This window comes from Microcaecilia unicolor, chromosome 8 (genome assembly GCF_901765095.1).
Source record: "Microcaecilia unicolor chromosome 8, aMicUni1.1, whole genome shotgun sequence".
Classification (NCBI taxonomy): domain Eukaryota; kingdom Metazoa; phylum Chordata; class Amphibia; order Gymnophiona; family Siphonopidae; genus Microcaecilia; species Microcaecilia unicolor.
The window spans coordinates 235,433,152-235,457,254 of NC_044038.1; the positions used below are offsets into that span (position 1 = coordinate 235,433,152).

Below are 24,103 nucleotides of genomic sequence, written 5' to 3' on the forward strand. Positions count from 1 at the left end.
AGAGGTGATTTTGCTGTATGCTTTGTCCCACAGTTCAGTCCAGTACTTGTGGGTTGTGACCATTGACCCAGCAGATAGATACAGAGAAAGTTCTTCATGATTTCATTCTTAAGGGTACCATGCATCCCTAGACCATTCAATATTTCTGTGTCTCCCGTAGATGGTGATGATACACCTTGCAGTACCTGGACTGCAAGGACTTAATTGGCTCCTGAACCAGGGCTAGTTGGTTAAGTTGATCTATGTCTCTTTTCAGAATACAGGATAAAGCTGGTTGGAAACAGTGTAGGAAGTGCTTGGTTGTGTCCAAGTCCCCTTTTTTTCCTATCACTCCCCCTTTTCTTAGGAGGGGTCTTGGGATTAAACTTCCCTGGGACAACTCCTGTGCCCTCAAATGAAGCAGTCTCAGGATTAGACCGAGTTTAACTGCTGCTTCCACTGATAATCAGGCAGTGTTGTGTCTCGCGCCATGATCGTGACCGGCTCTGATCCAGATTATTTTGCAACCCAGTCACGAATTTTGAAGTAAGCTCTGTGTTGAAGAACTTCTTAAAACCATTTTTGATAACCATCAGCTTCTCTGGATACCAAATGCAGGCAGAGTAGCCCAGTCTCTGCACAGCCTATTTCCACTTCACCATTTCCCTTCGTTTACGTACAGTCTCTTGTATCAGATCAGGATATACTTCAAACCCTGGTATTCCATTGTAGGTCTGTGACGGGAGGCCTGCAGTACATGTTCCAACTCCTTGTATCTCGACAGTTTCATAATGATTGCACTTGGCTGCACATCAGGCCCCAGTTGAGCTCTAAAGCTCCCTATGTGCCCTTTCCACCTCATAAGATGGATTATCCGCAGAGCTTGAGAAGCACTTCTGCATTACGGCATGCACATACTTTTGGGTGTCATTACCCTCAAGATCCTCTGGCATTCCAAACAGTCTCAGATTGGGTAAGCGGCTATGGTTTTCCTGCTTTTCCGATCTGTCCTTTAACTCTTGAACTTGCGCATGTGGATTTTGTACTGACGACCTTTTGTTTCCATCTAGTCCTTGCGTGCAGACACCTGCTGTTCAGCATTTGCCACTCTAGCGACCAGCCCTTCAAATCTCTCATCAAACTTAGTGAGCACGGTCTGTAAAATCTCTGCCTTTGCTTCCTTTATTTCCTTCAACGCTATTCCAGTATTATCAGTCTCCGAGCCCACAGCCATCTCTTCTGTTTTTAAGTTCCGTCATCTCCGTGGTCTGCTCACCCACCAAAAAGCCTGTGTTGTGAGTTAGCTTTTGTAGCTTATATTTCCTTAATTGTTTTCAAAAACTCTCCCTTTAACAGGCTTTGGCATCTGTCAGGGGCTTTTGCGATTTCTGTCAAATATCCGGAGGACTGGCAACAAACTCGGGGTACAGCACTCTAAGGAGGTACGGAGTGTGGAGCTTCTCTCTCCCACGTCTTCCTCCACTCGGTCCAACCGGAAGTCCTGTTTTCCTAATTCTAGTGGGAGACTGAATCATTGCTGCCTTCTATCTAGGGAAGAACATAAATCTTTGGGGGAGGGGGGGTCTCTGGTTCTAGTAGCACAAATTTCCTTCATTGGAGGCAGCAATTTTTCTACCAACTGGACTTTGTCTTATTCTTTCTGACATTAGGATGCTACTTTGGGCTGCGCGGAAGCATTGGCACCATTTTGTCCCCTTCTTGCCACAGTCTTTGTGTCATAGAGTCAGCATCCCCCATTTTGTATTTTGTACAGCTTGCACTGTAAGAGCTCATAAAATTGGACGCCAAATACCTTCTATGCCATTCACTCTTGAAGGGGATTCCTTTGACATGACTTTCCCATCTCTCTGGGACAGCTCAATTCCTGGGATTGGATTTGGGGATGCTCATCTCTCTATATAAAACGCACCTTCAACGTTCTAATGAAGCCTCTCTTAGCCAACATTCTAAAAGTGAAGGGGGTGAGATCGCTTTGTGTCTGCCCCGCCCACGCGTCAAACGTGATGACGTCGAGGGCGGAGCAATGACACTCAACCAATCGCATCGCTCGGCAGCGAAGCGTCAGGGAAGGAGGCGGCGCTCCCGACGTCTAGCCTTCCCTTCGCTGTGTTCCGCCTTCTTCTGACGTCAAGGATGACGTCAAAAGAAGGCGGAACACAGCGAAGGGAAACCTAGACGTCGGGAGCACCGCCTCCTTCGCTGACGCTTCGCTTCCGGAACCGCCACGGAGGTAAATTTAAAAAGAAGAAAAAAAACAAACACGCATGTTGGGGGGAGAGAAGAGGATGGCCAGTAAAGTAGAACAATGGGAGCGGGAGGGCAGGGGAGAAACGACAGCATGGATGCGAAGGGGGGGGGGGAGAGAAGAGGGCGGGCCAGGCTGGGACATGGGAGAGACAGGAGCATGGATGCGAGGGGGGGTCATGGAAGGGAGAGAGGGGACTTGCTGGAAAAGGATGAATGGAGGCGGCAGGGGACAGAGGAGCATGGATGGCCATGGATTGGGAGGGCAGGGCTCAGGGAGAGAGGGGAATTGCTGGAAAGGGATGAATGGAGGGGGCAGGGGACAGAGGAGCATGGATGGGCATGGATTGGGAGGGCAGGACTCATGGAGAGAGGGGAATTGCTGGATAGGGATGAATGGAGGGGACAGATGGGCATGGATGGATATGGATTGCAGGGCAGGCCTCAGGGAGAGAGGGGAATTGCTGGATAGGGATGAATGGAGGGGCCAGGTGACAAAGGAGCATGGATGGGCATGGATTGGAAGGGCAGGACTCAGGGAGAGGGGAATTGCTGGATAGGGATGAATGGAGGGGACAGATGGGCATGGATGCATATGGATTGCAGGGCAGGCCTCAGGGAGAGAGGGGAATTGCTGGATAGGGATGAATGGAGGGGCCAGGTGACAAAGGAGCATGGAAGGGCAGGACTCAGGGAGAGGGGAATTGCTGGATAGGGATGAATGGAGGGGACAGATGGGCATGGATGCATATGGATTGCAGGGCAGGCCTCAGGGAGAGAGGGGAATTGCTGGATAGGGATGAATGGAGGGGCCAGGTGACAGAGGAGCATGGATTGGAAGGGCAGGACTCAGGGAGAGGGGAATTGCTGGATAGGGATGAATGGAGGGGACAGATGGGCATGGATGGATATGGATTGCAGGGCAGGCCTCAGGGAGAGAGGGGAATTGCTGGATAGGGATGAATGGAGGGGGCAGGTGACAGAGGAACATGGATGGGCATGGATTGGGAGGGCAGGGCTCAGGGAGAGAGGGAAATTGCTGAAAGGGATGAATGGAGGGGGCAGGGGACAGAGGAGCATGGATGGGCATGGATTGGGAGGGCAGGGCTCAGGGAGAGAGGGGAATTGCTGGATAGGGATGAATGGAGGGGACACATGGGCATGGATGGATATGGATTGCAGGGCAGGCCTCAGGGAGAGAGGGGAATTGCTGGCTAGGGATGAATGGAGGGGACAGGTGACAGAGGAGCATGGATGGGCATGGATTGGGAGGGCAGGGCTCAGGGAGAGAGGGGAATTGCTGGAAAAGGATGAATGGAGGGGGCAGGGGACAGATGGGCATGGATTGGGAGGGCAGGGCTCACACTCTCTCTCTCATATACAATGTCTTTCTGACTCTCACTCTCACACACTCTATCTCACACTGTATCACATTCACTCTCTATGTGCCACACAGTCACTCACACACTCGCTTGGTCTCATACACTCACTCTCACAGAGAATCTGTGTCTCACACACACTCTCTCTCTCGCCCACACACACACACTCTCTCTCACACTGTGTCTCACATACACACTTGCACACACTCTCATTCTCACACACACACTCTCTCACAAACACACTCACACCCAGACTCACTCTCTCTCTCACACACTCACACTTTCACTCTGACTCTCAAACAGTCACTCTCACATACACTCTCCCAAACATACACACTCCGAGGAAAACCTTGCTAGCGCCCGTTTCATTTGTGTCAGAAACGGGCCTTTTTTACTAGTCTTTAATGTTATGTTGTTTCTTTCCAACCATGGATAGTATCACAGGAAGTGTGAATCCTGAGGTGATACTCTGATATCCAAGCTCATGGGATGCATTTGATGCAGCTTCCTTTCTTTAAAATCTTTATGGAGTTCAGTCCTGTTTTTAATGCTTTGTGTTAGGTATATGTGTGCCTAGTGCCTCTTAGGTTCCTCCCAACTGATGGTTTCCTTTCTGGAGGAAGGGTATCCTTTTTAGTTCTGCTCTTTCAAAGTAGGTTATGCATTTCTTACAGCAAAGAAACTGGTGGTGTTTAGGCAGATTTTCTTCCAAAAGACAGAAATAGATCTATTTCAGATAATGTAGTTTTCTATGAGTTGTTTTCTCCTCTTAAGTCCACCATTTTATTGGATGGGTAGAATTGTCCTCCTTTATCTCTCTAGGTTCCTAAGGAAAGTTAGTATTTTGCACTGAATTAGCTCATCTTATACTACACAAAAGGATTCTGCATTCCAAATTAGTTCCAGTAACTTTCAGGAACTTCTGGGGTACAGCAGGAAGCCTCTAGCAAAACATCACCTTGAGACTTTCTGCTATACTTAGAATCAGCTGTGTTTCACCTTACAGAATCACCTGTCTCTTAGCCTCTCATGTTAAACTTCTCAGTGACAGCTGTGATTTGGCTTAGTAGAGCCAGCTGTATTTTAGATTCTCAGGGGTACCTAAGATTCAGATTCACAGTAGCTACTTTGCTTCCCCTTCATGGTATGAGTGGTGTTTTCACCTTCACGGTATCACCTTTTTACAGTATTAGCTATTCTTTAGCTTCACAGTGTTGTGTTCTTCAACCTCGCAGCATGGGATATTCTTCAGTCTCACTTTTTCAGCTTTACATCAGCTTCATAGTATCAGTTGGGCTTCAGTATAATGTTCTTATCCAGGGCTGGCTTAACCTATGGACCAGGTGAGGCTCTGGTCCAGGGCGCCAGCGCTAAAGTAAAGCTTTTTGGCATCAATGTGACTTCAGTTTTTCAGTGCCATCTATGCTTCACTATCTCAAGGGCAGCTATACTTAATTCTCTCAGTATATGGTAGACTTTAGCTGTTTAGTAGCATTGTATTGTCTATCCTCACCTCACAGTATCTTTGTTATTTCAGTTTACTCTATCAATCACTATAAGCTATGTTGCATCCTCCTACTTGAAACTGTGCTTCAACCTCATTATTTCAGCTGTACATCTGCCTTAAATTCTTAGTTGGCATGTAGCTTAGCACTTGCTGCTGTGCTTCACCTCTGCAGGTCATCTTCATTTCAGTCTCTCACTGTCCATTGTTCTTCAGCTTCTCAGTGGCTGTAGTACCTTAATCCCTTATTCTATGCTTTCCTTTGCCCTCTTAGTCTGCTGTGCTTCTGGTTTGCAGTATCTTCAGTGCTACAACTTATTGGTATCAGTGCTATTTAATTTTATTTCTGTACTTCATTAAGCATATCTGTGCCTTGGGTTAAGCTGGTTGAACTACACAAATGAACTCCCACCCCATTTGTGAACTGCTTTGCTACATCCCACAAGTTCTGGACTGATCTGTGGGATACTAAGGAAGAATATAGTATGTCTTATCTGATCGTTTCCTTTAGCCACAACAAGATCCGTCCAGAAGCCATGAGTGGGAAAGCGCGGGGTACGAATGTAACTAAAAAAAAAAAAAACATCCTTATATTACGTGCTTCCTATTGCTATCCTATTCTTCCCATTCCACAGTTCATTCTACTTCTACTATAGAATTTATCTGCTGTTTTTCATTCCGTCTGCCCTCAGTTGAGGAATTGTGTGTCACTACAAGGCGTTACCTACTGTTTGGTTTGTGGATCTCTGTTTCATTGCGCTCCAATAGCTACTGTTACAGGTACATAGTGTATCACTTGACATCAATAGCTCTTGCTTTCAGGTACATGGTGCAGTCTCAGTGGAGTATGATAGTTCCTACTTCAGTTGGTCAGTTCTTTGAGTTTTCTATATTAACGGCTGCTTCATTTGGAGGTCTATGAGCAAGTTGAAATCAACAGTGCCTTCTTAGTTTGAGTAATACGGCAAATGCTCTGAACTCTTTACATGACCTCCATTGCTTTTGTCATTCAAATACTGAGTGTTTTAGGGATGCACAGTACCCTTAAAGGATAAATCGTGAACTACTTTTTTTCTTTGTCTTCATCTGTTGGTTGATGGTCACAACTCACAAGTTCTGGACTGATCTGTTAGGACTAAAGGAAAGAAAATTATTAGGTAAGACATAATTTTTCTGTGTATCCCATAGGGAGCATCTGCTGGGCATAAGAGCATTTGCCATGCCAGTTACCTGCAGGGGATGATGGTATATTGGGTACCAATGAGGGGCATTAGTTTAATTTGGGAGGATCTACACTGGATGATATTGTATGCCAAGTCAGGGCCGGTGGCTGTGGAGATGGTAGAATATGCCACATCAAGAGTAGACACATGCATAGTTCTTCCTCTGCTTGTAATGGGGACAGTTTTCAGAAATGCCTGTCTAGATATAAAGTAATGGCAAGTTATCCAAAATAGTTTTATTGTAACCTTGCTTTGCACCAGTTTTGTGAATTGCCTCAGAAAATTCCCACAGAAATTTTCCAGGTTTTTTTTTTTTCTTCCCATGAGTACTTTTTCCATACAAAATAGTGCGTGGAGATGGGGAAAATATAATCTACATGCATTTTCCTGCCCTTGCTGAGGTAAAAGTATGCATGTCATTGATCTCTATGCAGTTTTACCCAGGAAATATAAGCACATAAAATTTGCCATACTGGGTCAGACCAAAGGTCCATCCAGCCTAGTACCTGGTTTACAGCAGTGGCCAATCCCGGTCACAAATACTTGGCAGAATCCTAAAAAGTAAATAGATTCCATGCTGCTTATCACCGGGATAAGCAGTGGATTTGCCAAAGTCCGCCTTAATAATGGTTTATGGGCTTTTCTTCCAGAAACTTGTTCAGACTTCTTAAATCCAGCTACACTAACAGCTTTTACCACATACCCTGGCAGTGAATTCCAGAGCTTAATTATGCATTGAGTGAAAAAAACATTGTCTTTGATTTGTTTTTAAATGTACTACTTCATTGTGGGAAAAGGAGCAGGCAAATTTCAGACAGCCAGTTTACCCAGGTAAATGACTTGAAAATGTTTTCAGTATTTTATCTTTGTAAAGTTTTCTCATTTACAGCAAAGACACAAATAGAGGTTAGCAGCCGGCTTGCAGTCTGTGTCCCTAGAGAAACATTTTATCTAATAGATTTGCTGATTCAATAGTTTTTGTTGGCTTATTGACAGAATCAAGGTGGAAAGCTGGCTGTGATGGGCTCGTGCCATATGTTCAGTGACCAGTACTTGGATAAAGAAGAAAACAGCAAAATTATGGTAAGTAGATTTTTATGGCTGTCTGAATTATGCCTTTTGGTAGCGTTTCATATCCACTTGTGGGAGTGTGATTATGCCCCCATTCTAAGGCCCTGAGAGTCACCAGCAGTATCATCTTTTGTCAGTCACCATGTCGGACCCTATTTCTTTCGAATGGATATAGTGGTGGTGACCTTTGAGTTTATGGTCTCTTATTCTTTTTTTCTGGCTGTCAGGAGTAGTCATTCTTATTCTTCCTACTATGTCACCACATCTAAAATTTAGGCTTTTCTACTTAGTTTCTGTTATCAATTACTGATTTTCGTCATTGAAGCTTGGTGTTAGAATCTTGCAGATGCTGCTCCCAGTTCTGCTTGTGATCTTGGGGAATGTCAGTTTCTCCATGATCTCTGACGTAAACTGTTTGGTTGATCACTGCAGCGGTTTTCAGCATGGTTGTAATAAAATGTTATATCAGAAAGAAGCCCTTATTTGTAAACATGACACCCCCTCTCCATCCCCAGTGGTAGTATCTGCAAAGCTACCGCTAGGGGTTGGTGGTGTCATTTTGGATCCTAATGCCGAAGAGGGTAAGAACGATTGGGGGTTGCTCCTGATCAGAACCCACTAGACACCAAGGAAAGGACCAAGTAGGCTGGTGGGGGTGGGGATCTAGCAGTGGACAGGGGAGCCTTGCTGTTGACGAGTGTGGGGGGAGGGGTGCTGGCTTGGCACTTCAGGGAGGGAGTTGCTTTGGGGAGGCTCTTCTGGGTGGAGGGCTGGCTTTATTGGGAGGTTCTTCCCTTCTTGGGGAGGTAGCATTGTTGGGGGACTGCTACAGGAGAGAGGTGACTTTGGAAGGGGTGTGTGAATGGTGAGGGGGATACTTGTGGGGCATCTGACATGCACTATCATGATTCCTTTTAAGTTGCAACCTGGGAGCATTGAGCCACAGCTTGGCAGCCCAAAACTCTCTTGGTGATTAAAAACTGGGGTTATTTTACCAGCTATCACCCAGCTTGCAGCTTGCATCTAGTGTTCAATTCAAAATGCATTACATGAACTGCTTTGCATTAATTTGCATCTTATTACCTTATACTGCAGGGTAAGCAAAATAATGCTATGTTAGAGCCACCCAACAAATGTTTTAGAGCACTTGAATATGCGTTAAACAGAAAATAACAGGAATTAGTGCCCCCTCCCTCTCACACCCCTTACTTTCATTCCTAGGTAATTATGTACTGGGCTAGTGAAATGTCTCGTTTTAAACAAGTTGACTGTGGGTCTGTGAGCTATAATTTGCCTGACCTTTTTACATGGCTCTGGAGCCAAACACTTTCTTGTCTACACTCTCACAGGATGTTGTCTTCCAGTGGCTCACTACAAAGGATATCCATTTAAATCAGATAGATGCTGAGGACCCAGAGGTAAGAAGTACTGATCAGGTTTATTCTGAGCGTATGTAGTATAACACACACATTGCCTGGTTGTTCAAAGATTTTATGTATATGTACAGTGATGTCAAAAGGTTCCCACCTCCTGATTGTCTCCTGTTGTGTTATGTTATACCAGGTCTTGTATTCCGAGTATTCCTTTATAGTTCAAGGACGGATTCCATAAGATAAGAGCCAGACTATTTCATCCGGGAACAAATTATAAAATTTATAAAAAATTAAATCACATAATTAATTGAGAGATCAAATTTATAAGAGAGAAGAGTTTTCAAATTCCTTCTGAACAAAAAGTAGTGTCCACAAGATCTTAAAGAAAAAGGAAAATGATTCCATAGCTCGGCCATCTGATACTGAATAGAAGAGGGGAGTTTTTTTTAATTGATTTCAGTTTCTTAAACATTGGAAATCTTAACAAAAAAAAAGATGTTGAATTTTATATCTCATAGCTGACCCCTGCAATAAGGTCACTAGATCTGACATGTACAGGGGGGCTTCACCGATCAGAATTCTGAAAATTGTGATGTATTCATAAGTTTGGAATAAAATATTTTAAGCGAATCTTATTTAGGTAAACCAAAATTTAGTCTAATAGCTGCATTCTGAACTAATTCTAAATGATTTAGAACAAACAACTAAGATGAGATTACAATAGTCAAGTCTTGATAATACTAATGACTACACCGGGATCCTGAACACCTCAGGATTAAAATATTTTTTCTGATGCTTCCTAATTTTCTTAATATGAAAAAAGAATTTTTGATAACTGATTGTAAATAGCCGTGCATGGTCAGTAAATTATTTACTTCCGCCCCTAGAATTTGGGATTGAAGATCTAGAGGGAAGTTGTTCCCATCTAGAGATATAACATTAGTGTTAGATGCAGGGGTAAGATGGCTGCCAGCAAGGACACTGAAGAACTGAACTGAGCTCTGTTTTGTTTCTAATTTTCTTAGCCCTTAGGGACGTCTTACCCATTTTTCCTTATGCCTAAGCAAAAGAGGAAGTCTCGGGCTCCCTCCAGCTCACTTGTGTCCCCTTTTTGTCAGACTGAGATTCTTCAGTTCATGCGCCAGAGTGGTGTTCCGGGCGTATCCGCTCAGCAGGGGGTGAGGAAGAGCCCTGAATTGTACAGCGATTCTTCGCTCAGCCCAGCTGCTCCTCCGGCACTCTGAAATATAGTGACGCCTGAGGCGCTGACAGCGGTTGGAATATCACCACCATCTATAGTCTTTACCTTTTACCTTGGGAGTTATAATATCTGGAATCTGAGCTGATGTCCTGGTTATCTGGAGGAGCCGTGGATGATCATGGAAGAGATTGGCTATTCCTCACCTAGTAAGACAAACAGAGGTGACACTCGACTCCATTTGGAGTGCTTTAGACTCTGTTTGCAAGGTATGTGCCTTATCTTTACCTGCCAACTATTGGTGAAAATGTGGCCAAGATTCAGAAACTTGAGGAAACAGTGAATGTTCATGGTGGGAGGATTGAAGAACGTTCAGGCCAAGTTCAGCAGATAAGTCTCAAACCATTTTATTTTACGATCGAATGTTATTTCAGAGAAAATTGGAGAACTTTGAGAATTATACAATAAAATTGAACCTATACCTGTTAAACTTTCCTCAGTTAATGACAATGAGGGGCATAATCGAACGGGGCGCCCAAGTTTTCCTGAGGACGTCCTGCAGGATGTCCCCACAAAGGGGCGGGGAAACCCATATTATCAAAACAAGATGGGCTCTTCTTTGAGTGGTTTTCTTAATGGTCATGTTTTTTGCTTTGGTGTGGGCATAATGACAAAGTTCCAGATTATACCACTACTTATGTTGGTGATGCCACTGAAAAGTGTTGTCTTCTCTACCTCCGTCTTCTAGTAGGGGTGCAGAACCCACTGGACTAGCAAGAATCAAGGAAAGAAAATTATTCACCAGACTAAATTTCACATCTTTCAGCTTCAGAACAGCGTTTCTTGTGAGGTTATCAGAAATAATCCCACCTTTATCCTTCTTAATAATTTTAAGGATTCATTTATTCAGAGTGCAGTTTGTCATAGGAGATTTACTTTCTCAGGGCACATTATAATACAGTTATCAATACTGAACCACATATACCATTTTCTGCTCGTGTAATGGAATAGAAATCTAGTCTCTGGTGTTTCAAAGTGTGCCAATTTGTCTTCTGCAAACTCAGCTACTCTCCTGTGGACAGAGCCAGCACCAAACCTTGAGGAAAGTCTCTTGACCTGAAAGTCAAAGCTTTTTAAACCATGTTCTTTTTTATTTGCATCCATAGAACTCAGTTATAGGTTTTTCATTGTTATGCTTACATCTTCTTTAGCTGCATCTTGTTTTATTAGGTAAACGATTTACTGAAATTTAGATACATAAATTCCAGGATATTCTGGTCAGTGACTTTGACATTTTTTTTCAAAGATGTTGCAATACTTGAGCCTGACCTTTTTCCTGGAACTATGTTGACAAGATTGTACTGGTAGTTGAAAGTGTTCTAAACGAGCCATTACCTTATCACTGATCTTCTCCAGTGACTTACCTGATACGCAGGTGATTTTACTGCTGGTAGTAATGTGCTGGTGATTTTCTTCTGCAGAAATGAGGCCTTGCCACTTAAATTGCATTTAATTTTGATCTGTCCTTGCTGTAACCTTTTGCAAATTTAGGCAAATAAAATATGAGAAAAGGCAGTAATGAAACTGAGAGTGGATGGGGATTGGAGTGTAATCTTTTTTTGTTGCTTGGAATTTCAGTTTAGTTTCAAAATATAAAAGATAATAAGCTAGGTAAATGTTAAGTTCTTTTCATCTATACATTATTGTGCTAGTAGTTTAAGCAATATCTACTATATTCTTTCAGATTTCTGATTACACCATGCTCCCTGACACAGCTAAGCTGTCAGATCGTCTGCGAGTGTGTCTACAGGAAGGAGATGAAAACCCACGAGACTTTACCACACTGTTTGATCCGACCATCTATCAACTAGACACAACCTCTCTCTCCAAAGTTATTAAGTTAGTGTTGAGGAAATTGTTCCCATCTGCCATCAATCTTGACTTCTCTCTCTTATTTTGGCATTACTTTATAGTAACTCTCACATTAATTGTGGAAATGAAAACGGTAACAGAATTCAAACACGCGTGGGACAAACATAAAGGAATCCTGTTCAGAAGGAATGGATCCTAAGGAGCTTAGCCGAGATTGGGTGGCAGAGCCGGAGGCGGGGATAGTGCTGGGCAGACTTATATGGTCTGTGCCAGAGCCGGTGGTGGGATGCGGGGCTGGTGGTTGGGAGGCGGGGATAGTGCTGGGCAGACTTACACGGTCTGTGCCCTGAAAAGGACAGGTACAAATCAAGGTAAGGTATACACAAAAAGTAGCACATATGAGTTTATCTTGTTGGGCAGACTGGATGGACCATGCAGGTCTTTAAAATGTGCTAAAATTAAGGCACCAAAATGCAGCGTACTGAGCATGAAATCTGTAATGGAATAGCAGGCATAAATGTGTGCCTAAATGTAGCACTTTAGCACGTAAATGCAAGTATTTAAACTATGTGCATAAACGTTTGACATACCCATACCCACCTCTTGTTCATGCAGATTTACAGGCTTTTATATTGTATGTTTTGCAAATCTTAGACTCGTGTATGAAATATCAAAATTCATAAGGTAACCTTTGTCACACTGTGACAACTAATATACCTAAACAAACCAGAAAAGCAACTCTCCAAGGGTTTGATGTGTAATAGGAATGCTACTTTTTTTTTTTTTTTTTTTAATATTGCTGATCCTGCATCCTTCAACGTGAAAAGTTCTTGAAACTGTAGTTTTCATCCATGAGGGGGTCTGTTTTAGGTCTCTATTGAATGTTCGGATTTGATTGGCCCAACATTATTCGTATTCGGCCGAACAGCAGTTTAAATTTGAATACGAATAATCTGGCGCTGTATTATGCTAAATCCTACTGAAATAAACACTTTGGTTTCTGATTTCATATTGCTGCTTTTATTATTTGTTACATTTAAAGCTCAATGCCCATTATTCGTATTTGTCCGAATAATATTTTTCATTATTCGTTTTTGGCTGAATAATAAAATATGCTATTTGGTACAGCTCTAGTCTGTTTTGCAAGTATGGTTATGTAATTTTTTCTTATGTGGACGGTGTTCTATGTTGTAGAGCATATGAACAGCTGAATGTGAAGCATGAAGCTCTCCAGCTCATCCAGCCTCAGTTTGAGCCACCTCTCCCTGTACTCCAACCAGCTGTAAGTCATTTTTCATGAGACTTGAAAACTTTTGAGATGAGCAGAAAAATTTCAACCTAAAATTGAAAAATACAATGGAAAAATATTGCTATATAATCTGCAAAGTTCTAGATCATTGTAATAACTTTGTATATGTCTTAGTGATTTGGATAGTTGTTATTCCAGTTAAAAACTGCAACATGCTGCCTATCAAACATATAAATGGCGAGTGACCGTACTCACTCGCAAATGCGCGGTAGAGACCTCCCTCTCTGCCCCACCCCCGCTTCAATACGTGATGATGGGGGTGAGACAGAGAGGGAAGTCTCTACTGGCATGCTGCAGACGTCGGAACCGCTCCCCCTCCCCCGGAGTCGCCGCCGCCCCTCCATTTGGCCCGAGCACTGTGAGCTTACATCACCACGCAGCAGCAGGCACATCAGCAAAGCTGCCGTCGGGCTTCCTTCTCTGCCTTTGTCCCGCCCTCGCCGACGTTACGTCACACGAGGGCGGGACACAGGCAGAGAAGGAAGCCCGCCCCGACGGCAGCTTTGCTGATGTGCCTGCTGCTGCGTGCTGATATAAGTTTACAGTGCTGCTCGGGTCGGGTGGAGGGGCGGCAACTCCGGGGGGGGGGGGGGGGGGGCTTGGAAACCCCCCCATTCCAAAAGTAGCGGCTAGTTCAAGATAAGAAAAGAAAGTTGTGATTTTTGTATCCTCAGAGGACACGCAGGATATTTAGCCCTCATGTTTGGAGCTTGATTATACCACCTTCCTGAAGCACAAGCATGGCAGTTTCTAAAAATAAAACAACACGTATATGTTAAAATGAAACCATAGGGAGAAGGGAAAAGGAGACATGATGGAGGAGGGGGTAGTACATAGATGACATCTAGGGGAGTCTGGATTTCTGTGCTAGCATTATGTGGGGCCACATCAGTTCTCTCCTTTTTGAAGAGCCTAGCGGTTTCCATTTTTTTTCCATTGGTTTCATCTTGACGACATTTTTATGTATAGAAGTATTTTTGTGTGGTTTTGACCACCTCATGTTCATTCTTCTTCCTCTTAGATAAACTTTAATTAGGTTCTTTGATCATTTTTCCAGTTAAATAATTTCGTTGATACTTTGCGTAGCAGTGGCCTGTACCTTGATTGGTGCATTGAGCAACATCAGCCAAAATGTGTAGCACTGAGCCATCTGTTTTTTTGCATTGGCTATTTTTTCTTCCAGTGTCCCAAATACAGAAGACTCCCAGTAGTTTTCAAGAAGTGCAGTCCATGTGCCCAGAACAGTGTTGGTCATCAACACCCACCAATTGTTCCCAAACATGACATCAGAATAATCATTCTTGAGTCCCATTATGGTTTATTAAAATTTTATATACCAATTTTCTTTGGATAAAAAAACAAACAAACCCCAAAGCAGTTTATAAATGAATTAAAAACACACAACTATAATTAATTGAAAAGAACTCCAATTTCAAATAGAACAAAGAAAAAGAAAAGGCAGGCGAAAGAAAGATTATGTGCACTGGCAGCTAATCTCAGACTCTGCAACCGTATGCCACATTAAATAAATGAGTATTTAATGCTTTTTGAATTACCATTACTAATGTACAAATTTTTATCAGCAAATCTGTAAACATTTTGGGTATCATTGTCAACTCCAGTTTGACCTTTCACCAACACATATCTTCAGTAGTCGGTACAACCCGAAAGCAATGTGTATTTTGATTATTAGGGAAAACTAGATTTGGATTTTAGACTAAATTAGATTGATATTAGCAGTTATTTCTTCTTGTTTTATAGGTTTTCCCCCCGACTTTCAGGGAGTTACCACCACCTGCTCTGGAACTCTTTGACTTGGATGAAACATTCTCTTCCGAGAATGCTCGTCTTGCTCAACTTACCAACAAATGTCAGCTTCCAGGCCTTGCTTGCAATTTTTATTTCTCAGATTTAAAAAAAAAAGTGTTATTTTTAATAGATGGGGCTCCATGAATATTGGAGATAGTGTTAATGTATATATCCTCTCACCAGGGTGATGCTTTTTGTCCGCTTCCTCAGGAAAGCGTAATTATGCGACAGTAGGAAATAGGGAGGTGTGTACTTGCAGCTTGCGTAATTTACCTGAATGGTTAATGAACTTTTTGCTTTTTATTTTCAGGTACAGAAGACGATTTGGAGTTTTATGTGAGAAAGTGCGGTGACATTCTTGGGGTAACAAATTCACTTCCAAGAGATAAGCAAGATGCTAAACACATTCTAGAATACATCTTCTTCCGGGTGGTGGAGTTCAAGAAGTTAAATCAGGTATTGTGAGCTGCTGAGATCTGAGCACATGACATATGCCTCACCATCTACATCAAGCACAAGAGAGAGAGAGAGGAGAGAAAAAATGGAACTTTCTAACTTCTAGAGATATGCAAATATAACTATATATTAAGACCTTGGAAAATAGCTGCCAGTTTCCATTTAAAGTGTTGTCACTCACAGAGTAGTGTGTACAATGGTCCATTCATTTCTGGTTTTCATGGACTGGTGCGCATGTGTGTGTGTTTGTATGTATGTGTAGTGCCAAATAATTTAGAATCAAATAAAGTGATGGAAAATAGAAGCAACACAAACTCACAAGAAAACAGTTGGGAAAAAAGGGGTCCTCATTTAAAGATGGGTAACTTATTAGACATATGGAATAGTGCTGTACAGAATTACATTCTGACTCTTATTCACGATGGTCCCTCAACCCTTTGCGTAGCCTGAGGCCTGTACATAGTAGCTCCTTGATAGCGCCCACTAGAGGTAAATAATCCAGACTTTGGCGCTGCAGTTGCTAAGGAACATAACAGCAGTGCTGATTGCTAAGCTCAGCCGAACTCTGCTCCAGCCTACGATATAACTTTTTTTTTTTAATTTCACAAAAGTTGTGTCTTTTTTTTTCTCCTGCAGGAACATGATTTGGACACAAGTGAAGCTGAATTCCAGAGCAGCTAGCATCCATCTGCTAAAAATGAAAACATTTTTATCTAGAATATTCACTTTAAATCACATGCTCTTTTTCCATGACTTCAGTTAACCTTGTGTCACTGCAGCTCTTTTTTAAATTCGGGCATATCTGTCTTGTAAATATGTATGACGTCTATACATTTTTGTATTGCATTGCATGCCATGCTGTTTTCTAAAGCTTTATGAATGATAAATAAATATCCAGAATATTCACTTTAAATCACTTGCTATTTTTCCATGACTTCAGTTAACCTTGTGTCGCTGCAGCTGTTTTAAAAATTTGGTCATATCTGTCTTGTAAATATGTATGACGTCTATATATTTTTGTATTGCATAGCATGCCATGCCATTTTCTAAAGCTTTATGTATGATTTATTTATATACAGCTTGTGTTCCCCCTTTTTGATTTGACAAAGGATATAATTTTGTAATTGGAGAAAATGTTCTTGCCTCGGATTTTCCTCCTTTGATTGGATCCAGTATGTGCAGTGGATTGCAGAGCTTGCAGTGACTCTGCAGGAAGCAGACCTCATCAGCTAGTGGGCTAGGTAGGGCTTAATGAAAGTATCATCTTTGCTTCTAATAGGTTTTAATAGTTAGTGAACATGTTAAAACACAAGGTATCTTTTTTTAGTACAGTCTTCTGTATACAACTTACAAGCCTACTATTACTACTATTTAGCATTTCTATGGCGCTGCAAGGCGTACGCAGCGCTGCACAAACATAGAAGAAAGACAGTCCCTGCTCAAAGAGCTTACAATCTAATAGACAAAAAATAAAGTAATCAAATCAATTAATGTGTACAGGAAGGAGGGGAGGGTAGGTGGAGGCGAGTGGTTACGAGTCAAAAGCAATGTTGAATAGGTGGGCTTTCAGTCTAGATTTAAAGGTGGCCAAGGATGGGGCAAGACGTAGGGGCTCAGGAAGTTTATTCCAGGCGTAGGGTGCAGCGAGAAAGAAGGCGCGAAGTCTGGAGTTGGCAGTAGTGGAGAAGGGAACAGATAAGAAGGATTTATTCATGGAGCGGAGTGCACGGGAAGGGGTGTAGGGAAAGCCTCCATTTTTAGTCTGCTTTCTGAAAGAAAAAGGCAGCTTTGGAGATTGCTGTATGTGCATCTCCCCCCCCCCCCCCACCCCAAATCCTCAACCCCAATAACTTTTTATTTTGTTTGTCAGGTCTGTACCTAGTTTTCAGATTGAGAACTTTTTGACAGGGGTGTTTTTGTTTTCTTTTAGATGAATTGACTGTGACTTTGTGCATCCTGGTCTGTGGTGTGTGTGTCTCTGTCTATCTCTCTCATATACTGAAAAGTCATACTTCAGGAAGGAAGCAATTTTGTTTGCAAATTACAGAGCACCAGATAGGATTTAGTACCCTCACCAGTTTATTAATCCAGCTTCAGTAGAAGTAACACAACTTTTTTTTTTTTAATGGACCTTATTCATAGTACATCTTGATGCAGTGCTGCCTAATGCTTGGGGTCCTGGGAGAGCAGATATAGCTGCAGTAGTGAAAAAAAGATGCACTTAATTAGCACCAATATCTGGCTACTGCCTGACACTGAATATCCAAACAGTAGTGACAGGAGCCACTCTAGCAATGATGGCTGAAGTTAGGACAGCAAAAAAAATCTATCTTAACTTTTTCCAAGCAGTAGACTCCCTGTGTCGCTAACTGGATAACTTCAGATAGTGAAAAGATCTGTAATGATTTTCAGTGGCACTGAACAGGGCCATGTGTCACTTTTCAGCAGCGCTTATGCGCAGAGCAGATGCTGCTATCTGGCTTAATGTGTTTGAATATTGGGCCCTTAGGAGGCAAATCTCTAACACGGTGCCTTCATTTAGCCATCCCAGTAATGCAACGTGAGCCTACTGTGTATGGACAATTGGGTGCCTGTGTCCTTATTGAGTACTTCTGGGACACTTAAATGTAGCAGGCATGTGGGCAACTTACAGTATTCTGTAAGTTACTCACCTAAATGTCTGCCCCACCCATGTGACCACCCCTCTTACAAATACACAAAGTGCCTATTTGTAGAATATCATGTAGGCACCCAAATGACATTTTCAGGATCCCTAACTGCCAGTATTCTGTATATTTAAGCGCACAGATGGTGTGGAAATATAAGTGACTTCTTCAAAGTGTCTTGTGCCCTTGTCAGCCTCTCTCAGCTTACTCATGAAAATTCCTTGTCTGAAAAAGAAGAGGTTAGGTGGAACAAACTGTTCTTATTTCTACTTGTCCTGAAAGAAAATAGTTATTCGTCCTGACTTTTAATAAAATTATTAGCATACCAAAAAAAAAAACAATCCCTTGCTATGCAATAACCTTGATTAAGACTGAACTGTTATATTTTTCAATATGTTGCTATTAATACCATTTAGTGAGTATAGCCATGTCAGAAGTATGGTTTAGTTTATTGGTTACCATGAGAAACAAACTTTTTTTTTTTTTTTTAAACAGTGGCTTTGTTTTTTGCAGTTTTCCCATATAAATTAGCATTGAATTTTCTACTGCCGTTCCAAAAGGAATGACTAGTATTACATTGTTAGTGCAACAACAGATGATAACTTGTAAGCCATGCTGACACTTACAGGTCTACTTATCATATGCCATTGCTGTATGAACAAATGCTGAAATGTGGGAATTGTGATTACGGAAACTACCACCAGGTGTAACTTCCAGAATTTCAGATTAAGTATGTGGCCCAGTTAAAAAATCAGTAGGGCTGCAGACTTAACATGCTAATAATGTGATTAATGCGTTAAATATTTTAATACAGTTAACACATGACTGTCTCCCCCCTTCCCCTGTATCCAGCTTTGCCCCATCTCTTCCCTCCTCCCCTGTACTCTGCATTGCCTCATCTTGTCTCCCTATTCTCTCCCCCTCCCACTAGCTCATTTTAGGTGAGCTGAAGTTCCTGCACCAGTCTGCTTCTTGTCTTCACTGTGGCTGTGGTAGCAGCAGGAAGCAAAAGGCAGGCGCAGGGCCTTTCCCCTCTGCACGCTGCTGACTCTACAGGACCCAGAAACAGGAAGTTACATGATGTATTATTCAGACCACCTAAAATGAGTGAGCCAGCGGGAGGGGAAGAGGACAAGGAGACAAGAAGGGTAAATGTAGAGGGAGGCGGAAAGCGATGGGGCAATATAGAGTATGGTGAAGGAGATTAGTGATGGGGCAAAACTAGATAGGAGGGGTGGGGTAGGGAAAGACAGCAGTGCAGGCGAAGGGGAGGAGAAAAATGGGGCAATGCTGGAGGGTGCAGAGAGATGAAGCAGCATAGATATGGGTGGGGAAGAGATGGTGCAATGTAGGATATGGGGGTGGGGAATGAGAGCAATGCATAGCATGATGAAGAAGAGATATGGCAATGGAAAATACAGAGGGGGTGAGGATAGATGGTGCAATGCAGAATATATGTGGGGGGGGGGATGGGGCAATGTAGAATATAAGGGATAATACATGCAGGGATGATGGTTTTGTTTTTGTAGTAGTTGAGGAGAGTGATACTAGATGGTTGGGGGGGGGGGCTGAGAGATGGGGCAATGCTGGATGGTGAGGGGGAAGAGAGGTGGATGATGGAGAGAGAGGAGCAATGCTGGATGGTTGGGGAAGAGAAAGTGATGATGCTGTTGGCATGGGAAGAGAGGGATAGATGTTTGAAATGGTGGATGGAAGAAAGAAGGGAGATGGTGGACATTAACAGAGGTTAGGAGAAGGGAAGAGAGGGGAAATGCACATTGATGGCAGGGAATGGAGGAGAGAAGAGGAGATTCTGGCCATGAATGGAGGGAAAGGGAAGAGCTGGAAAGAGGCAGAAAAATGGAAGAAAGTTGGGTGTGAAAGATGGATATAGGGCAGGGAGTGAAGGAAGAGAGAAAAGAAATGATGCCCTGGAAACAGAGTTCAGAGAGGGAACAAGATGACTAGAAAAAACAAATCACCTAACAAAGGTAAGAAAAATGATTTTATTTTCAGTTTAGTATTTGAAATATGTCAGTTCTGAAAATTCAGTTCTGTTGTCTACATTCTGCACTGTACAGGAGGAAATGCTTTATGTGATTGTGCAATTAAACATTTTAATTGATGGCATCACCAAAATAAGATATGGCTATGTTGCAGGTTGTAAACTAGTTTTGACATGTTAGCATTTAACATGTAGCTAAAGTTGGCAGCGAGTGGCCTAGTGGTTAGGGTGGTAGACTTTGGTCCTGGGGAACTGAGTTCAATTCCCACTTCAGGCACAGGCAGCTCTTTGTGACTCTGGGCAAGTCACTTAACCCTCCATTGCCCCATGTAAGCCGCATTGAGCCTGCCATGAGTGGGAAAGCGCGGGGTACAAATGTAATAAAAAAAATTTTCAATACAGTCATACTTATACAAAAATAGGACAGTCTTTGGAAAAAGGACTCCTGGTACATTGACTACAACAGGTTCACCACGCTGTAAGGAATACAGTTCATCTTTATGATAATTACATGTTCGGTTAGTTTATCTGGTTGATGAAGCCATTTAAATGACGTGGTTTTTGTGACCTCTTAGAAGACATAATCCATTTAGTACTGAATTTTAAATTATGTCAGCAGCCAAACCACTCTTGGACAGGTAATGGAGGCCCTATTAAAAATGGAGGGAGGGGTTGTCCAATATATGCCATCCAGTGGGCGTCAAGATCTGAGGAAACAGGTTGTGCTAATTGAACCTGATAAATTTCTTTAAATGGGTGATGAGTGAAAGCATAGGGTGGGTAAAGTCTACTTGTATTTCAGCAAAGTCTTTGGTACTGTCCATTATTGACAAACTGAGTAGCCTGTGGCTGGGTCCCACAATGCTAAACTAGATAAAGTGGGTTCTCTGCGGACAAGTAACAGAGATACAGGGCACACTTGATGGTGATGTTTACTGGTGGAAACTGTGTGCCAGATCTCTTCTCTAGCTGTAGAAAAGTGTCTGCAGGAGTTCCTGCATTAAGGATAATTGCAGTTCTTTCATCACCTGTTCCTTTACAGTAGCAGTTCTCACTCCTCCTCTCCCTCTTAAAAAAAAAAAAAAAAAACACACCCACCCTAAATGTGAACAGAAAAAGGATTGTCTCTTCAAACGTTACTGTTACAGGGCTTTCTAGGTCCCTTCTCTCCGTAAAACTGCCACTTCCTCCTCAACTGCATAAACAGCTGTAGCTGCAGGGTCTAGTTTCAGCACAGCTGGGGCGATGAACCATAGGACCAGCACGTTTATTAATTCTCTTGCACCTGGCTTCAGCCCTCTATTGGTGGTAGCTCTTTTTTTTGGGGGGGGGGGGGGGGTGTAGAGGTAGCTGGCAAGATGTAGGCTATTGCATCCCCCCCCCCACCCCCACACTATTTGCCGCAGGCCCTGTATGACTAAAGGAGACTTAAAAGGCACATAGACATCTCAAACTAAATGTACACATGAGAAGGGAAACGCCACCAGTCAGTCAACACCCCAAAACTGCCCAGTCCTCCGCAGCACACAGGGCCTCAAGAACAGCAGTTTGCCTTTGTTGGATGTGAACCACTATGATTTATTTTTGAAGAGCGGTGCATAAACCAGCCTAAGGTAAGATGTAAATAATAATAATAATAAAAAAAAAGATGTGCTAGGAGGGAGGAAGGTACCCAAGTGTGCATAGATGGCCCCCAAGAGTCTTGTGGACCTACTGTTTGACCCTATGATAGTAGGTTAAGCCATGCAAGGTTGGAGAAAGATTATCTAATCCTCTAGTGGCCATCCAGACCACCTGCTGCTTATGCAGCTGGCTCCCCTAAAGTTGTAAAGGCCATCAGCGCCATCTCCCTACAGAAGAATGGGTGTAAATATAATTAAAACCAGCCATTTCCTAGAGTTGTAAACATTGATGAACAGTATTACCCTGGCCAATGCATGTACTACAATGTCAGTTCAATATATCAGTATAAGGACCTCGTCCCTGTTGATTTTTTATGACTCTGGCCTGATGGATCTTCATGTCACCTGTGTACCCACCAATCCCACAGCAAGCTGGTTTTTATTTGACAATATAAGATTCTGTTGGCATCATAAGAACCTGTACAAGAGATCCTTAACACTCTGGAGGCCAGAGTATGACAGTGCGATACTACTTATAATGTGGCCATTCCTAAAAAATAATAATGCCTGGCCTTTTGCCAATTGAACTATGAAGGTATCCCTTTCTAGAAGACCTATGGCCCTTTAGACCAGAATCTGGCCACAAAGGTGCAAAGTATTTCACTAGCCTTGATCTGGCATCAGGCTTTTGGACTTGGCTAGTACATCCTCGGGATCAGCATAAACTGGCCTTCACCTTTGGTAATAAACAGTATACTCCAAACAGGACACCTTCAACATCTATACAAGGCCTTTTTGTGGAAGTCTGTGTGGCTCTCTAGTGTATGGAATATGTGGGTGATATCTTGATCAAAAAGTCCCACCTTCACAGAACACCTTGCAACAGCTGAAGGATACAGGTACCAAACTGAGTTAGCAAAAGAATAATAGTGCTACAAGTCTCCCAACTAGTTGAGATATGAGGTTTCTGCTGAAGGACTTCACTCTCAGAAGAGGAAGATCCTGACACTTCCAACATCTGAGAAAGCCCACTAATCTTATGGAATTACATTTGTTCTTGGAGATCTGTAACTACTCCTAACAATTCATGGATGAGTATACTGTGGAACTTTTATGGATTGTGTCATACTGGATCACTGCTTTTTTATTTTATTATTTTATCTGCAGAAACATTTTTTGTATATTTGTTTTTTCTTATGATTTAATATTTTATATCCTACAAGCCACAGCATCTCAAGTGTTCACATACAGGTAGGTTTATTTTTGAAAGGTGGGGTTGTTTATAGGTAGTTTACATGGAAATATTCCTTAATTTATATATATACTAGTAAAAAAGGCCCGTTTCTGACACATATGAAATGGGCGCTAGCAAGGTTTTCCTCATAATGTGTATGTTTTGGAGAGTGAATGTGAGAGTGACTGTGTGTGATAGAGAGAGTGAAAGTGTGAGTGTGTGTGTGAGAGAGAGAGTGAGTCTGGGTGTGAGCGTGTCTGTGAGAGAGTGTGTGTGTGTGAGAATGAGAGTGTGTGCAATTGCGTATGGGAGACACAGTGTGATAGAGAGAGAGAGTGTGTTTCACACAGATACAGTGTGTGCGTGAGGCACAGATTGTCTGTGAGACTGAGTGTATGAGACCAAGCGAGTATGTAAGTGACTGTGTGACACATAGAGAGTGAATGTGATACAATGTGAGACATAGAGTGTATGAGAGTGAGAGACAGAAACACATTGTCTGTGAGAGAGAGAGTGTGTGTGTGTGTGTGTGTGACAGAGATACCTCCCTCCCTCCCTCTCTCTCTATGGTGTCAGGCCCCCCTCTTTCTCTGGTGTCTGAGATTGCTGCCACTGCACCTAAGCAATTGGTGTGCTGGAGGAGAGGAAGAGAGAGAGAGAGTGTGTGTGTGTGTGGGGTGGGGGGGATGTGTTGGAGGGGTTCAGCTTGGAAGAAGAGGGGTGTGGGGGATTCTGGATGCGCTGCCAGATGAAAGAGAGTGAGTATGTGTGTGTGTGGGGGGGGGGGGGGGGGTTCAGGAAGCAATGGCAGATGACAGAGTGAGGGAGTGTGTGTGTGTGTGGGGGGGGGGGGGGCAGGGGGTACAGGAAGCGCTGCCAGATGAGAGAGTGAGTGTGTGTGTATGGGGTTTAATGAAGCGCTCCCATCCTTGAACCCCCTCCCCACCTCAGTCCCCTTCTCTCATTCAAGAACCCCCTCCCCAGTCTCTCCCATCCAAAAACCCCAGTCCCCTCCCCACCCGTCCCCTTCTCCAATCCGAGAACCCCCTCCCCAGTCTCTCCCATCCAAAAACCCCAGTGCCCTTCCCACCCGTCCCCTTCAAGCATCCAAGAACCCCCTCCCCCATCCTTGAACCCC

The 24,103-nt window shown here is 43.0% G+C and overlaps 1 protein-coding gene across 2 annotated transcripts in view; it reads left to right on the forward strand.

Moving 5' to 3' along the window:
- IFT52 (intraflagellar transport 52) overlaps positions 1-16,345 on the forward strand; it is a 52,605-nt gene extending 36,260 nt beyond the window's left edge. For both annotated transcript variants that reach the window (XM_030212596.1, XM_030212597.1), the window contains 7 exons: positions 7,347-7,433; positions 8,771-8,839; positions 11,737-11,891; positions 13,059-13,146; positions 14,935-15,043; positions 15,293-15,438; positions 16,075-16,345. In XM_030212596.1, the coding sequence (XP_030068456.1) occupies positions 7,347-7,433; positions 8,771-8,839; positions 11,737-11,891; positions 13,059-13,146; positions 14,935-15,043; positions 15,293-15,438; positions 16,075-16,119 (699 nt within the window). In that variant the 3' untranslated portion in view covers positions 16,120-16,345. The remainder of the gene's footprint in view (positions 1-7,346; positions 7,434-8,770; positions 8,840-11,736; positions 11,892-13,058; positions 13,147-14,934; positions 15,044-15,292; positions 15,439-16,074) is intronic.
- The last annotated feature ends 7,758 nt before the right edge of the window (positions 16,346-24,103 follow it).